The sequence below is a fragment of the Prunus dulcis genome, chromosome 7 (genome assembly GCF_902201215.1).
Source record: "Prunus dulcis chromosome 7, ALMONDv2, whole genome shotgun sequence".
NCBI lineage: Eukaryota > Viridiplantae > Streptophyta > Magnoliopsida > Rosales > Rosaceae > Prunus > Prunus dulcis.
Window position 1 is genome coordinate 18,676,693 of NC_047656.1, and position 15,158 is coordinate 18,691,850.

Below are 15,158 nucleotides of genomic sequence, written 5' to 3' on the forward strand. Positions count from 1 at the left end.
CAAACACATTAAGACAACAAAAAAAGAAGGTAAAAACACATCTAGTGGATAAGAATCAAAATTATTGCTCCAAAGAGCCTCGGTTTCATCTAAACCTACAAGTCTAAAGCAGCTACAACATCCTCACATTAAGCAATCTAGCTAGTACCCAATTCCCATATCATGATTAGAAAACTAAAAATGTTAATTAACACTCAACGTGTGTCGTATGTGCCGGTCATATATAAATAATTTGGCACAATATGCACTCAGAATCTTGCTATATGGTACAAACGAGATTCATATACATAAGTCGAGCAACGTTACATGCATATATGACCGGCAAATACAAAAATTCCTTGCGTGTGTGAGGATACTTTTATGTGCAAATCACAAAGCTGATACGGTGGCAAAAGCAAATTAATTAACCATGCATTGCTGAAGATGAAATTAATAATTTTTGGTCCACTGATAATTTCATCGACCACGCATGGCATGGTATGATGGAGATTCAAGAACAGCCGATCTTTTCTGCAACTTGAGATCTTTATAAAACCTGTTAATAAACTCCTCAGCTTCCTTGTCCACCTGGCTATCCCCTTCCTCCTTTAACGGAAACGGAGAGTCCGTTATCCTCAGCTGCCTCACCATGGGGCTCTTCCCAAACCCCGGCAACGTCACTAACGGCGACGCCTCCGCCACCATCTCATTGTTTAGCATCTCCAGCACCTTCTGAACCGCAGTCATTGTGGTAACGTCGTCGTATTGGTAGGCTCTGGTGGTCTTGGTAAAATAGTGGTGGTGGTGTTTGTTGCGCTTGTTGAAATGAAAAGGGTTGTGAATGGCGGGGCTGTTGCTGCAGCTGAACTCGTATTCTCGTGGTGTTATGAAGGAAACGGCGTCGTTGGAGCGGCAGCTGAAGCCGGAGGAGTGGTGGAGCATGAGGTTGTGGGCCATGGCCTTGCCTGCAAGCTTGCCGCGTTTGAGCATTAAATGGAGGTCAACAAGTAGCTTGCTCTTTGATAACCCTTTTCTCACCATGAAGAACACTATGCGTAATAAGTTCCACAATTTTTTGGCCACCATGGGTGGGCTTGGTTCCACTTCCATTTGTATAATTGAGTGAGAGGGAGAAAGAGAGAGTTTTTGTCTTAGAGAGAGAGAGAGAGAGAGAGATGATTGGAAATTTAGAAGGGTTTTTTTGGTTGGTTCGAGCTTGTAAGGGTGAGGGAGGGGAGGTATTTAAAGGGGTTGGAAATTATTATTTAATAATTAAAGATTAAGATGATAATTATATGGTGGAGGAGATGTGTTTCAATCTCTTTTATGGTGCGTGTTGTTGCAGTCTCAAGAGAAGAAAATTAAAAAAGGCAAAATAAAGTGGAGAGTGTTTGTCTCACGCGTGTGGATGAGTGAGGACATAGGCATTCCTAAGTGAGAGGAATTTGGTGACAATTTGCAATAATTTGTGTTTTGATTGATTTTTTTTTAGTGGTTTATATGATTGTTTGGCTTAGACAGATTACTAGAAGGCCCCTAGGGTGGAACCAAATTACTTAAGTATGCTCCCACATTCAATGATTAAAGATATTTTGGGAAGGTCCCAAGTGTCAAACATAAGCCTTTTGGAATAAGGTACTCATATCTTGGCCTTTTTCGAAATGCGAATCCTCCATCTATTTGTGTTTTTGGTGCTTGTATTATAAATATAAAAAATTTTGAAATAATTTTTGTTCAAGTCCCTAATTAGAAATCAAAATTCATATTAGCTAGTATGATATAATTAAGCACTAAAAACACAATTAGGGCATTTGGATCCATCATGTTCTTAGAAGGATCATACATATTTTGATGTTCTCCTGACATCAAACGAAATAAAATGCAAAAAATTAAAAAAGAAATTAGGAAAACCAACCAGTTTTTTGTTACAATATAGGCAAGAGGTAAAGATTGCAGGAATTAGTCGATTAGACTTGAGACTCACCCAAAGCTTAGCTCGATCAATAGTCGATTTTAAATGTGTTTTTATTAGCCCCAAATTTCCATTATTCTTACGTTAAATCAAATTGGTTCCAAGTTAGTTAATGTCGTAGGGCAATGCGGATTTAAATTAATTAACATACATAAATAGTCATTTTGACTCCATAATTGCCATTTAATTCAGAAATATTTTTGTTCAACATTATAACTAAATGTGTACCATTATCATCTTTCTCAACGTTTTGCACATGTTCATTGACATAAGTATAGTTAATTATTTATTTTGTATTTATGTAATTATGGTTATATTCATAAACACGTGCTAATTAAGTGTTAAAAAAAAATAATGATACACCTTAAATTAAAATTGTGAGCAAAAATAATTGGAATAAATTCTGGTGACGTGGCTTACTTCAAGCACCAGTTAACCTTCATAGGCAATATGTAACTTAGTTATGATCAGTAATTAATCGATATAATGATGAGCATTTGAATTTGACATCACTTTCGCCGGGTAAAAATGGTGTTTTTCGAAGCAGCAGGCATTAGACAATTGCGTTGAAAATTTTGGTTGCTACAGCTCCCATGAGAGAGATCGGGGGTTGGACTTGGACCCAGCCAGCCTGACAAGGTTGACAGGATTGAATAAGAGCACCTACTCTGAACACGTGGCCATCTGTTTCATTCCCAAATGAATCTTTCACCGTACACGGCATATATGAAAACCAACCTTTATGTGTACCCAACAAATAGTATTGGTAGTTTCTGTTGAAGAAAGCAAGAAACCCTGCGATATATTCTATTATTATTTTTTCTTCTCCTCGAAGGATATCATTGGGGCAATAAATTGGATCCTTTTTCGCCAGTTTTTCGCCACCTGAATTAGCTAACCTATTACGATGTACACGTTTTCATGATGAAAATGCTAAGAAAACATTGTCGACTTGACAAAGAAAAGCATAATTTGGTACCCATCTTGCTTGCTAGCTAGCTTTTCCTTCTTTTCAACCCCAAACAAAATGCTTTATCTTTCACGATCGACTTCCACCTAACCTGCTTGGAAATTCACTTGTGCTACACAACATTGATTTGCGTGCTGTCCCGGCATATGATATATAATAGAATGTGGAGCATGTAGGGTGGTGGACTTTGAGTCCTTGTTGATGTGTGAGAGATCGTTTTGAGAAATGTGCGTATAAAGATCGATAGTTTTACTTTTGTATATGTAGGATAAATAATTTTGAACTGTTGATGCATACAATTAACAATTAATAATTATTTCCCTACACACGTCGATATTGTCTTTGTCGTTTGCTCATATCAAATAGTGAGAATTTAATGAAAACTAAAAATGTGCAACCTGTCAGGGTTAGTGATTTAGTTATCAACGCTGTCTAATTAGTCATGCAAATTGGGCATGTGTGTTAGCCGAGTGAAAATGATTGGACGGAGCCGACTTTGGATGATCATCAGTAGCTTCTAGAACTATTAAACCATAATCAATTTTTGTGGTGATGAACGAGCCACCATTCCGAATCCCACGCACTCAGCTACATACAACTTTGCCCTTCCAGAAAAACAAAAGAAAAGGCTGCATATAACTTTGGAAAAGGAAAATGAAAAAAATCTTCTTTTTCATGGTCTTCAGTGAAATTACTTTGGGGTTGGGTCACGAACGAAACCTAAAGGCTTTTCTAGACTTTAAATTCCACCAATGAGCAGTGCCCACGAAGGAATCCTAGTACTGATGATGGTTGTCTAATTTGAAGGCTTCTTTTATATATATATTGATCATGCATGCAATAATTTGTTATTTATTTATTTATTTTATTTTGGGTGATTGGGGTGGGGGTAAATATATAATATTTATGGGGCATGTTTTTTTATCAAATTAAGTTGCCAACTCTTTAATATTGTCGGGGACTTGTGGTCTTATTTTAAGTTTGAAATTTCTACTTTCCAGCCTAGAATTTAAGTTTAAATTGTAATGGATGTAAGCTTGCATAAGCTGTAGACAAATATCAGGCAAAACTAGCTGTGCCTCTTTTTTTTCCCCCCCTTTCTGATTAAATTTGTTTTCTTATATATAGAAGTGTTCACATAAGAGAGTAATTGAAGACATGTTTTTTATTTGCTTCTCATTCATTGCTCCTTTTCCGGAAAGAAAAACAAAAAGGTTTGAAAGTTGACAGACTCATGATTTCAAAATAAAGTGGACTAAATTTATTTTAAGGATGAATTGTTAATTTTGGATTGAGCTAAACCCTATAACCTACATACTAACTATAGGGAAAAAAAATTAAGCCCGGGTTAGACAGCCGATGGGACCGTAAGAAAAAGTATTAATCCATTTGATTTTTTAGCTTAAGATAATTAGTTTAATTAAGCACCTTCATTTGCTGGTATCCTTTCTGCTTTCCTAAAATTAATATAGGAAAGACAACCAAACAAACCAGTCAACATCAGTAGGGCAGTGCATGTTTTTCCTTTTTCGTTCAATAAATCATAGGCAACTCACTTTTCGTCTTTACTTCGAGTGGAAGAAGTGCAGAACAAAGTGTGTGTTTTATTGAAATGAAGCACTTTATGTGGGGACTTTACGAATTAGGATTGGTTTGAAGTTTGAAGTGCTTTTAGGTTTCGAGGGTCCCTAATTTCGTGGGAAATTATATCCTAACATTAACTTAATGGTCTTAATTAATAGTGTTGTGTGCTACATCCTATGTGAGGAAAAAGAAACCAAAAGAAAATAATAAAAAGTTCAGGAGGATTTGAATTTGTATCATATATGAGTTTTACATGTTTGTTTATAAGTGTCTGATGCATCGCGTCTACAATATAAATTTAACTTGTTCGACTAGTACTCTTCCTCGAAGCATATTTTCCCATTGATTGGGTTAACTTAACAATCAAAACCAACTTGTCTTATGATGTTTACATGCAATTAATTAAAGATAATATATATGATCAAAGTCAAGAACTTACATATATATATATATATATATATATATGTATTATTAGGCCAACAATTATAGAGAGTGATCAACACGGCAGGGACATATACAGTTTCCAAACTTGGGAAGACGAAGAAAGAGACTAAAGACGACATTAAAATTGATTAAGAGCTTGACAAGTTGGTCAGAACGTCCACCATTCTATGATATCTAGCTATACCTAGAAGATGCATTAATAGTGTCATAGCTTAGGGCATACAAACATAAGCCATACAAAGCGCCACTCATTTCTTTGCTTCCACATCCATCCATACCACACCTACTTCGATCATTTTTCCTTCACAATTAATTAATTATGCATATATATATATGTTAGATATTTTGAGTGTCCTAAATTATTGGTGTGGTCCGGCAAAAGACAGGTTAAACAGGGATCGATGGATGTAATTTTCATGGAAATGTCCTTGTTTTGAAAGTCGTCTGTGGGCAAACTCTGCTTGCTTAATCATTCATGAAGGTCAGCTGGCTACCTAGCTAGCTTTTGGGACTTTGCCATCGTCTACCAGTTCCAGTCCTCTATGCATGAGATGCTTGATGTTCAATTGATTTCATGGTGGGCTCTGTTGCATATGGATTGGCCTTTAACAGTTGCCATGTGGCCTAAAGTTTGCTTGGTGTTGGTGCTGTTTTTGCGGCCTCAAACGTCCATCTCGGCATTTATTTACAGACCCAAACCTTATCTTCAAGTACATATGATCACCAGGAAGCTAGCTAGTGTTGATCCATATCGATCATCCACCGATCGATCTTATTTTTTCATGCAACCACTCTACAAATAGATCATTTAGTATATGTGATGTCATTTTTTAGGAAAAGAAAATGTATCTTGGAGTACATGTAATGTTTTTTCTTAGGAATAGAATGTGATGACTACATGCATATCATGAATCCCAAGCAAGGTTCATTTATGTGTAACTTACTTCAAGCATTGTTTTATCTACATATGAAGTTATGATCAACATAGTTGTTGATGCCTAAAAATGGATGATTAGTTTTGGATCTAATTTAGAGATGTTGCTTCACCTGTGTGGTACCTACCGAAGGCTCTCCGATGCTTAAGTTAGCTTAATGACGAAGTATATAGCAATTTGGACAGAGTAAGGGTTAAGTAGCTAAATGTAACAGTTACCTTATTTTGAGGACTTGTGCCTCTATTTATATATCTTAGGAGGTATGACATTCGAGTAATATTTCGATGTGGAACTATGGGCATTACTTGAGAGGATGTCATGTGTCCTTTGTCCAGTCTGGTTTAGCAAGCCCCTTCTTTAGACGGATTGGCATGTTGGGTTGCCGAAGGCTAACCCAGTCGATGGTTTGTTTATGGGCTGAATTGCAGAAGACTCACACCTTGTTGTTTTGACTGGGCTCTGTAGGTTCTTTTGTAGGTCCCATGTTCCCTATGTCGCAAAATAATTGGCCGGTCAGATATGGTATAAACAATAGCTATAGAAGAAATTAATTAGTAGGCGTTTAATTAACTCTATCTCTATTTATATAAGGATGTAAGTTAGATGGGAAATTCCGATTTTAAGTGAAACCAATGTAAAAATTCAAGACTTTAGCATCTATTTCTAATATGATTATTTAATTTCTAAAAATTTGAAAGTTCAACCACATAAGATCTCTCACTAATTTCTCTAACTTTTCCTAACTCGATCATCAAATTAAGATGAAGAAAATGTACTTTCCCATGATTTGATATGCATAGATCACATGAATTGGAAATTTGGGTTCCAACCGCAACCAATATATGACACTTTCGGGATATGCTACAACTAATAATTAAGGTCCAAATTTTGGAATTCCTAGTATTGGAGAATGTCGAAACTCTAAATTTTGTGACTGTACACGTGGGGGGGACGCATTGGTCAGAAACGCCCGTCTTCTATTCCCGCAACCAGCGGACGAAAGTGGCAAGTCGTTGTTTACGAAGGCGGCAACCAGAGCACAACAAGCACGAAAGCCGTCTCATTTTTCCCCCCAAAATATCCGCACTACTTCAATTTATTTGCGAAAAGCCCATCTCTGAAAGCGTCTGATCTGCCGGTCAGTAGGGGTACTTTGGGGTTCACGCCCCAAAAATAACCGCTAGTTCATATTTTTCTCGATCCTTCCTTACATGCCCAAAAGAACCAAAACTTTGCAAAAGAAGAAGAAAATTTTCAACCGCGGACGGAGATTGATCCTGGTTCGGGTTCATTGGATTTTCCATTATTGATAAGAAGGTAAATTTTTCTCTTTTAAAAAGAAAAATTAAATATTTTCTTGTGGATTTCTTTGCTTTCTTGCTAAATTTCTGAATCATTTATATTTTTATTGAAGCTCTGCTGTAAAGTGATACATAGGAGTATGAGTGTAATCTATTGCTGTTGAAATAGTGGGAAAGAAAGAAATCAAAGTTTTGAATTTGTAAGCACAAATTTTCTTAATACCCTGAAATATTGGATCTTTTGTAAGTTATGAACTTGACTTTAATTTGGACTTTGTTGACTCAGATGATCCAATTTTTCAGTCCCTTTTGCTGTATTTTCTCAGGAACCAAACAGAGGGTTTCTGCTGATCTAGTTCTAATATGAAGCCAAAGGAAAATTGTTAGAACAAGTTTGGTTTTGAAAAGGGGGCGAAAGATAAAAGTTCTCTGGTTGCAAACCCTTTGCTGATAGTGGTTTAGGGTTTTTTTTTCTTTCCATTTCTGATGTTGGTAACAAAACCTTATTGCTTATTTTAATTTTGAGTTCTGTCGTTTTTATTTCATATAGTTCCTTTATATCTTTGCATTATAAACAGAGGAAATCAATTTATGTACATGTCGAGGTCATTTTTACAATTTTGTTTTTGGTTCCTGAGGTGAGGTCTTTCAATTGATGAAGCAGCTTATCTTTTGAAGCAGTTGTACAGAATTTGATGAATTCCCAGTCTACTTGCCGCAACCAGAGACCCAAAGGGTTGAAGGTAAAGCTGGTCTTTCAGATTGCATTGCTTTTGGTTGTTTGCTTCTGGTTGCTATACCAGATGAAGTACTCACATGACAAGGCCTATAGTGGAAGTGCAGAGAACAAGGTTAGTGAAGAACGCGGTTCTAATATTTTGGGGCGCAAAGGGAATGCAGGGTGGTCAAAAGATGGCGGTATATCTGGATCAGAAGATGTAAATCTTGTGGAAGGAAGTATAAAGAAAGAAGATGGAGGTGTTGGAGATGATATGTTAGGTGAAATTGCTGAAGAGAATAATGAAGCAGAATCTAACAAAGTAGATGATCATGCTCATGGAAAGCTTGGGAGGCGTGAAGGAAAAGAAATTGAAAGGGAAACAGAAATGCAGTACAAAGTATTGAACATTACAGATGATAATTCTGATGTTGAAGACAAAGGAAATGATGAACCAGTGGGGCTCAACAAGAACTCATTGCAAGAAGAAAATTCTCAAGGGAGACATGGAGATACACAGGAAATTATCTCGGATCACGACGGTGAGAAAGATGTGAAGAATATTAGTCATGATGAAGTTGGAGAGGAAAACGAGCAAAATTCACAAGTTAATCATGATAAGCAAGAAAATGAAAAGGACCGAGAGAAAGAGCCACAGAGATTGGAGGACTTTAGTACTAACAAGGACATTTCAGTACAACATAGTCAAGGGAAGAGTGACAGTCTAAAGGGCCCAGATTCAGTGGTAGATGGAGTCCATGGATTTAATGATGAGAATGGTGTTCCTGTAGATGGCAATGATCTCATAGAGTCCATAGTGACTGGATCAAGCGATGATCATGCAATGGTTCTACATCAGGAAATGAATTCAAGTTCAAACAATCAAAGTGAAACGAAAGAAAACACTATAAAAGAAGAAGTTGCAGCTAAAGAAGGAACAAATGGCGCTGATTTTGAAGCCAAAAGCAAAATCTCAGTAGAAGACTCAAAAATCGACATGAAACCAAAGGTGGAAACAAGTTCTGGAATTGGTGTTGACACAAACACCTCGAGGATCGATAGCATTTCAGAAACTACACAGGGAGGCAGTTCAGTTTCAGATTTTTAATAGTAAAACAAAGGGTCATTAACATTACAGGTTTTTTTCCACAAGCCGAAGAAGTAAAAAGAACAAAAGTAGAAAGTGACTTGAGGCACATTCCTTGGTGAATGACATTGTACAATCTAATTCTGAATTTGTTTTTGCACTTTGTTGACATTTTCTTTGCCTACAAAATGAGAATGGGCGATAGTTTTATACAATCTGGTCCCTTGAATTATTGAACTTACTTTTGAAATTGTCCCGTAAATCTTGGGGTTTTTTTAAATTTTTTTAAAAAAGTTTTCTTACAAGGTCTCAGTGGGAAACTGGGGGGCCCTTGTTACAAGGTTCCAACTTACAAGAGATATCTCATTGTCATTTTTCTATTTACAGAGGAGCTGGCAACCACTAGCAATGGATTTTGTGTGTGGTGTAAACTATGATAGTACTACTGCAGGACTGTTATGTAGAAATTGAAAATGATGTTTTTGTCCCCTTCCATGATCTTCAACTTCTACCACATCTTAGATGTTAGGACATCCTTGCAAAAGGAAAAGGGAAAAAACAAAAACATTCATTGTTAACTTTCTTTCTTGTGTTGTGGTCTTGCAGACTTGGGAGTTCTTGCAAAACAGAATGGCGAATGAGAAACAATTGAAATGGGAAGGCAAGGCTAGTGCAGAGCTCAATGGCCCAGAAGCAGAACAAGTGTGGCCCCTTTTGGAGGACTTCTTTGGCCTGCACAAGTGGTTCCCAACTCTCACAACTTGCCTTGGTATTGAAGGCATATCAGGGCAACCCGGTTGTGTGCGCTACTGCGCTGGGTTCAAGACTCCAGTTGACCATAAAAGAGAGCAAGACCAAGACCAAGAGAAGGTGAATTGGACCAAGCAGAAGCTGCTTTCTATAGACCCAGCACAACTGATATTTAGCTATTCTATTATAGATGGGAATGTTGGGTTCAACTCATACATTTCAACTGTGCAAGTGGTTCCAAAGGAGGGTGGCTGCAGCATTGTGTGGAAGTATGAAGTTGAACCCGTGGAGGGGTGGAAAATGGAGGATCTGGACATGTTTATTGGCACAGGCTTGCAAGTCATGGCTAGCAGAATGGAAGCCTCTCTCCAACTCCAAGTTGGGCCGCTGGAACCATAGAGTCATAACTTGTCTTGCTGTCCCTTGTTGGTGTGACTTTATTTCTCTTGGCTCAGCATTAATATTGTTGCAGAAAAGGTGTTATGTGTGTTTTTCTGTGTCTGTTTTCTTCTTCTTCTTCTTTATTTATTTATTTAAGTTTTCGTATGTAGTGCAAAATTTAAAGATAAGTATGTCGATCCATCAACTATGTAAAATCCTGCAGTAAAATTTATTTCCTTTTGATATCTTTGGATAGGAATTAGAATAGAAGAAAACATGTGGGCGTGGCTTGTGTTGTTCATAAATTATAATTTCCTATTATGTCTGAATCAAAATTTTCTTTTTAAATTTTCACTATTTCTCAGACATTATATTCAATCGAAGTGGGAAAACAGAGAATTGGAAGACTTACCAAAGACAAAGGTTAATGAAGAAGTGGGTTTGTATTAATATGGGATAAGAGTTGAAGAAAGTGTGTTAGCTCCATAAGTGCCAGTGCTTCTCAATAATGTTCGTAATATCAAGTTTATTGCAGCTTCTATGTGACTTACCAAATTGCCTGTTGTAATTTGGAGGAAGTAAACCAAATGTCTGTATGAAAACAGAAGAAAAAAACTCTCTAGTAGTATTTTCAGAGAATATGTGACAGTTAGGATTTTTAACAGCGGTTTTCGTCCTCTAGCAGCGGTGTCTGTACTTTTTTTGACGGTTTATATGCCCCTTGGGTCTTAAACATCTTTAGTGGCGGTAAAAGTCGTCGCTAAGCGTTTCTAAAGACCCCTTTCGCAGCGTTCTTGATAACCGCCTCAAAAAGTTTGGAAAATAATAATAATCTTCTCTCACGCAAGAAACTGGGAGGCGCAAATGAAAAGATAAAAATAAAAACCTCTTTTTTAATATCTTTTATGTATATAAACATATTACATGATAACTGTAGACAAAGAAATTTTGGTGAAATAAATTTCATTGGACCATAAAATAATTAGGGTTTGGTGGATTGAATTGTGGGCCTCATAATTCGCACATGTGGCGTATGACTCATCAAAATCGAATTAGTTGTCAAAAATTGACACGTGGCGACATCCGACGGAGTGCATCAAACGGTTCAAGATGAAGACAAAATTAAGGGAAAGAATCTTCTGTGATTGACTTTGATTTAAATCAAATATTAATCAGGTCAATCAATTGAAGATAATCTGGTTAAATTGCCAGATTATGGGAATTGATTTAAATCAAATCAAAATCCCATAAAACAAGGTTTTAAATAAGGAAAGTTATTTAGGTCAAGCATCCTACAAGAGCCTATAAATAGGAGGTCTCAAGACGAAAGAAGGGTCGGAGAAAAAAACCTAGCACTCAGAAGAAACAGAAAACTCTCTGCATTCTTCACCCTACCTTGAAAGAGCCACCAAGCACAACAAATACGTGCCGGTTCCTTCACCATAAAAATCCCAAACACCAAACAAGCTTCGTGCTACCCGTTTGATCAAGATCAAGTCTCTACGACCCTTGTATCAAACACAAATTTTCTTTAAACACTTTGGAGATCGAATCAGAGGATTCAATACAGAGATTGTAACCCTAAATTTCATAGATACAATATTATTTTGTACACGTGTTCTTGTCTCATTTGTCGCAAGAAATTCGTGTTTACAATAACATTACTAAACGTTTATTAATTGGATACATGAAAATGCCTGTATGGGATTGGAAAGAAATTCAGTGCAAGTTTCTCATGCCATCCACAGTACAGATGACTCCCACCGACATGCCAGCAACTTCTTGCCTGTTATCATTGCTCAATCCTTCTTTGAGATGGTCTCTCTTAGAAATTCCACACCAACAAAAGTCAGAGCTGAAACTGGATTATTCTCAATCCTAGGAATGCTACCTCTGAGCAACCTCCTGTGCATCGTCAGCCATCCTTATGCTACTTTGCATATAACAGCCATTGTACCTAAAATTCACAACAAACATTAGATGGAAACCGTAAAATCGTTCTTCTATCACATCTAACTTTCATCCCATGAGTTTGAAATATATATCAGGTCGAAAGGAAAGCTCAGTTTGAATAACAATCAACGCAAACTTTACCAAAGTACATATTTTCTGACTATAGCCCATCAATTATGTACCCAATATTTAAAATATTCTGTTATCTGGCTATGAGATTCAACCAAAATGGTGCATTGATAAAACAACTACAGCATTGTAAAATCCCCTCAATAATCACAAAGGATAAATGGTGTTTGTGTCTGTGGACCAAGGTGGTCAGCGTTCACATACACAACAGCTGACACAATATGAATGCCAAGCCTTGCTCGGATAACATTAAGTACTCTAACAACACAACATGATGCTTGCAACAAAATTTTTTGTTCCTACACTAATAACTAAAAGTTATATGAAAGTAAAAATAATAAAAATTAAAAACCACATATAGAACTGATACCTCAAGGTTGAACCCTGCACTTGCAATCTTGTTTTGATCACATCGAAGGCACTGGTAAGATATTTGCACTAATGCCTGACCAATTCGAAGCAAGTATAAATTACCCTACAGAAAATGCTGAATGCAATTATACAAGACTTAAACCAGCACCAAGTAGGACAAAGTTTAAGCAAGGTACATACCACCAGACAATCCTCCTAGTATGAGTCCCTCAACAGAACTATCAATATGGAAATTGGGATTGCCTGTGGATTTTTACTTCCCATACTGCTGCAAAATTTCAAGCCTTCATAATAACCTGCATACAAGAAATAAGAACCAGAGCTAATTAAGTTAAAAGCAACAGAATAATGACAACTAAATCATTTAGAGGCCTAAATCCTAACTGCATATCATTTGCCAATCATAAAAGAAAGTATGTCTGAACTACTGTACTCTTGGTGTAACTGGACTGCATGTAGTACAAACTCAAACTAAGTTAACTTCTCTTTTCTTATAAGAAACAGAGCTCTTATTAATGAAAATAGTGCTACAAGGACGATAAACAAGATGTCCATCTAAATACTGTTAGCATCCTCAATCTCAAACGCAATTTACAATAAGATCAAACTAAGAATTCAGAGGTCAAGACTCTTAATTGCCTGATCTCCATCATAATGAAAATAGGGAGAAGAGGGAAGGAGGCGGAGGGAACACCATACATTTGGATACCAGGCTTCATAGGTAAGCTAGCCTTAAGCAGGAAAATAAAATGCCATATCCAATACTTGAAATTTTACTTTCTTACATACAATTTATATGAAGTTAAAAGCCATCCAACAAAAAATTGACCTTTATTACACATTAGTCATGAATGCTACATCTACAACATCTTTACTCTATACCTGACTTGCACAAAGAATAACTTGCTCTGAATATGTGTCTTTACGGTGCCAACCTGATGCATCATTCCTTCCCCACATGACCCAGCAATCGCTCCCCCGAGAAACTCCTTCCAAACTACATTGACAGATTAAAAAGTCAATTACCAACTTCCCACTTCCACAGATATTTGAAAATTCTACTAATCAAAACATTACAACCGAATAACCAAACAAAATTTTTATACACATTGTCATATACAATTATACGTTCACTAAATATCAAAATCCTTGAGTTCTTTTATTTCCCAACAACATTTTTTCATAATTAAAAAGAATATTTCCTTTGATTTCTAACGCTGGCTGAATTAGTTTCTTTATTACTGAAAATTTGAAAAATATAAATTGGGTTTTAAGTTGCTTCAAATTCCAAACATGCGTAGTTAAACCTATCTTTAAAATTCAATGGATGCATTTAGCTAGAAGATTAAAGTTTTAATCTTTCATTATAAGTTTCACTGCTTGATGTCTTCCAACGATCCTAAAATGTCAGAAATCAAAATTTTCTTTTTATTTTTTTAAAATACTCTCTGTTTCTAGGTCATAAGATTAATAAAAGGGAGATTCACTATTATACCCAATATGGGGGCCCAAATTATAAAAATACCCTATATAAAATGGACTTTAGAAACACACCCAAAGCCCATTTACAACATAACAAAAAAACTTTTAACTTCTTATAAATTACAAAACTGCCATCAATTTCTTAAAACAAGCCCAACCCCAAAATCTCATAAAAATACCCAAAGCACTCAATAGGGCATCAAAGTAATTTAATAATCAATATTAAATTCAATAAGGCTAGCTATCATTTTTTGGGTTTTTTTTGGGTTTGTTTATAGGAATTCAATTGTGTAGGGTTTATTTATAATATTAGTGTTAGAAATGGGTATATCACTAAATATCTCTTAATATAATCGAAATTATTAAAGTGGGAAAATAGAGAATTGGAAGGCTTACCAAAGGAAAAAGATAATGAAAGCTTTAATATTTGATATGCCATGTAATTTGGGAAAAGCAGTCGCAGAGGGATTTTGATTTCGCCGTCGAATCGTCGATCGCACACCTCTCCCTTTCTGTCTCTCCCGATCAAATCGTCGATTGGGCCTGTGGCGTCGATTGGGCCTCTGCCTCAGGAGACGAGTTTGGGGTGTAGCTTTTTGGACTTTGGCTCTGTTGGGGTTCTCTGTTGGGCTTTGTTTCTAATCCTTTCCCTGAACGAAATTTCAGATGACAAAAAATAAAAATGAAATAAAAATGAATAATTACGATGTGTTTGGGATGTTGTTAATTCTTGAGGACCCAAATTAGAAAAACAAGGCAACAGGGTTTATCCCAGTAGAAAATAGTTTTGATGTGAAAAATAGTGATCTCAATGGCACATTGATAGTGTGTGTAAGAAACTCCCTTACTATTGCTTGTATTTTTTTGAAAAAAGGTTTAGCCAAGCACACCATAAATTAAAATTTTGCAACAATTTTAAATGAACAACCAAAGTTCAGCTATGGGGTGAGCATCAATCATGCCAAACTCATCAAATCGGCGGATGAGAATTATAGTAACCGGGTTGGTTTGATTTTGACCCAAAAAAAAAAAACCTATTGGTTCAGTTGCGATTTTGAGCCATGTTTAGTTAAATCATGTTCGAGGAAGAAATGATTTTTT

The 15,158-nt window shown here is 36.3% G+C and overlaps 3 protein-coding genes and 1 long non-coding RNA gene across 10 annotated transcripts; 2 read left to right on the forward strand and 2 right to left on the reverse strand.

The window, feature by feature from the left end:
* Positions 1 to 224: 224 nt before the first annotated feature.
* On the reverse strand, positions 225 to 1,185 carry LOC117634440. Its single transcript, XM_034368555.1, has one exon. The coding sequence runs from the start codon at positions 1,087 to 1,089 to the stop codon at positions 457 to 459; it is 633 nt and encodes a 210-aa protein (XP_034224446.1). The 5' UTR covers positions 1,090 to 1,185; the 3' UTR covers positions 225 to 456.
* A 5,595-nt stretch (positions 1,186 to 6,780) lies between these two features.
* LOC117634182 lies at positions 6,781 to 9,205 on the forward strand. 7 transcript variants are annotated; one of them, XM_034368144.1, is made up of 3 exons: positions 6,781 to 7,201; positions 7,299 to 7,673; positions 7,850 to 9,205. In XM_034368144.1, the coding sequence occupies exon 3, from the start codon at positions 7,881 to 7,883 to the stop codon at positions 9,009 to 9,011; it is 1,131 nt and encodes a 376-aa protein (XP_034224035.1). In that variant the 5' UTR covers positions 6,781 to 7,201; positions 7,299 to 7,673; positions 7,850 to 7,880; the 3' UTR covers positions 9,012 to 9,205. The 7 variants fall into 7 exon arrangements, with proteins under 7 accessions (XP_034224035.1, XP_034224036.1, XP_034224033.1 ...); XM_034368145.1 differs by having other exon boundaries at positions 7,867 to 9,205; XM_034368142.1 differs by having other exon boundaries at positions 7,299 to 7,385; positions 7,489 to 9,205.
* A 140-nt stretch (positions 9,206 to 9,345) lies between these two features.
* On the forward strand, positions 9,346 to 10,366 carry LOC117634183 (lachrymatory-factor synthase-like). The gene has a single exon (XM_034368148.1). The coding sequence runs from the start codon at positions 9,513 to 9,515 to the stop codon at positions 10,137 to 10,139; it is 627 nt and encodes a 208-aa protein (XP_034224039.1). The 5' UTR covers positions 9,346 to 9,512; the 3' UTR covers positions 10,140 to 10,366.
* A 1,450-nt stretch (positions 10,367 to 11,816) lies between these two features.
* LOC117635828 lies at positions 11,817 to 14,589 on the reverse strand. The gene is made up of 5 exons (XR_004586956.1): positions 14,454 to 14,589; positions 13,458 to 13,572; positions 12,756 to 12,871; positions 12,574 to 12,648; positions 11,817 to 12,078 (listed from the first exon to the last, which is right to left on the reverse strand). It is a non-coding gene; the product is annotated as an uncharacterized LOC117635828 (long non-coding RNA).
* Positions 14,590 to 15,158: the final 569 nt, after the last annotated feature.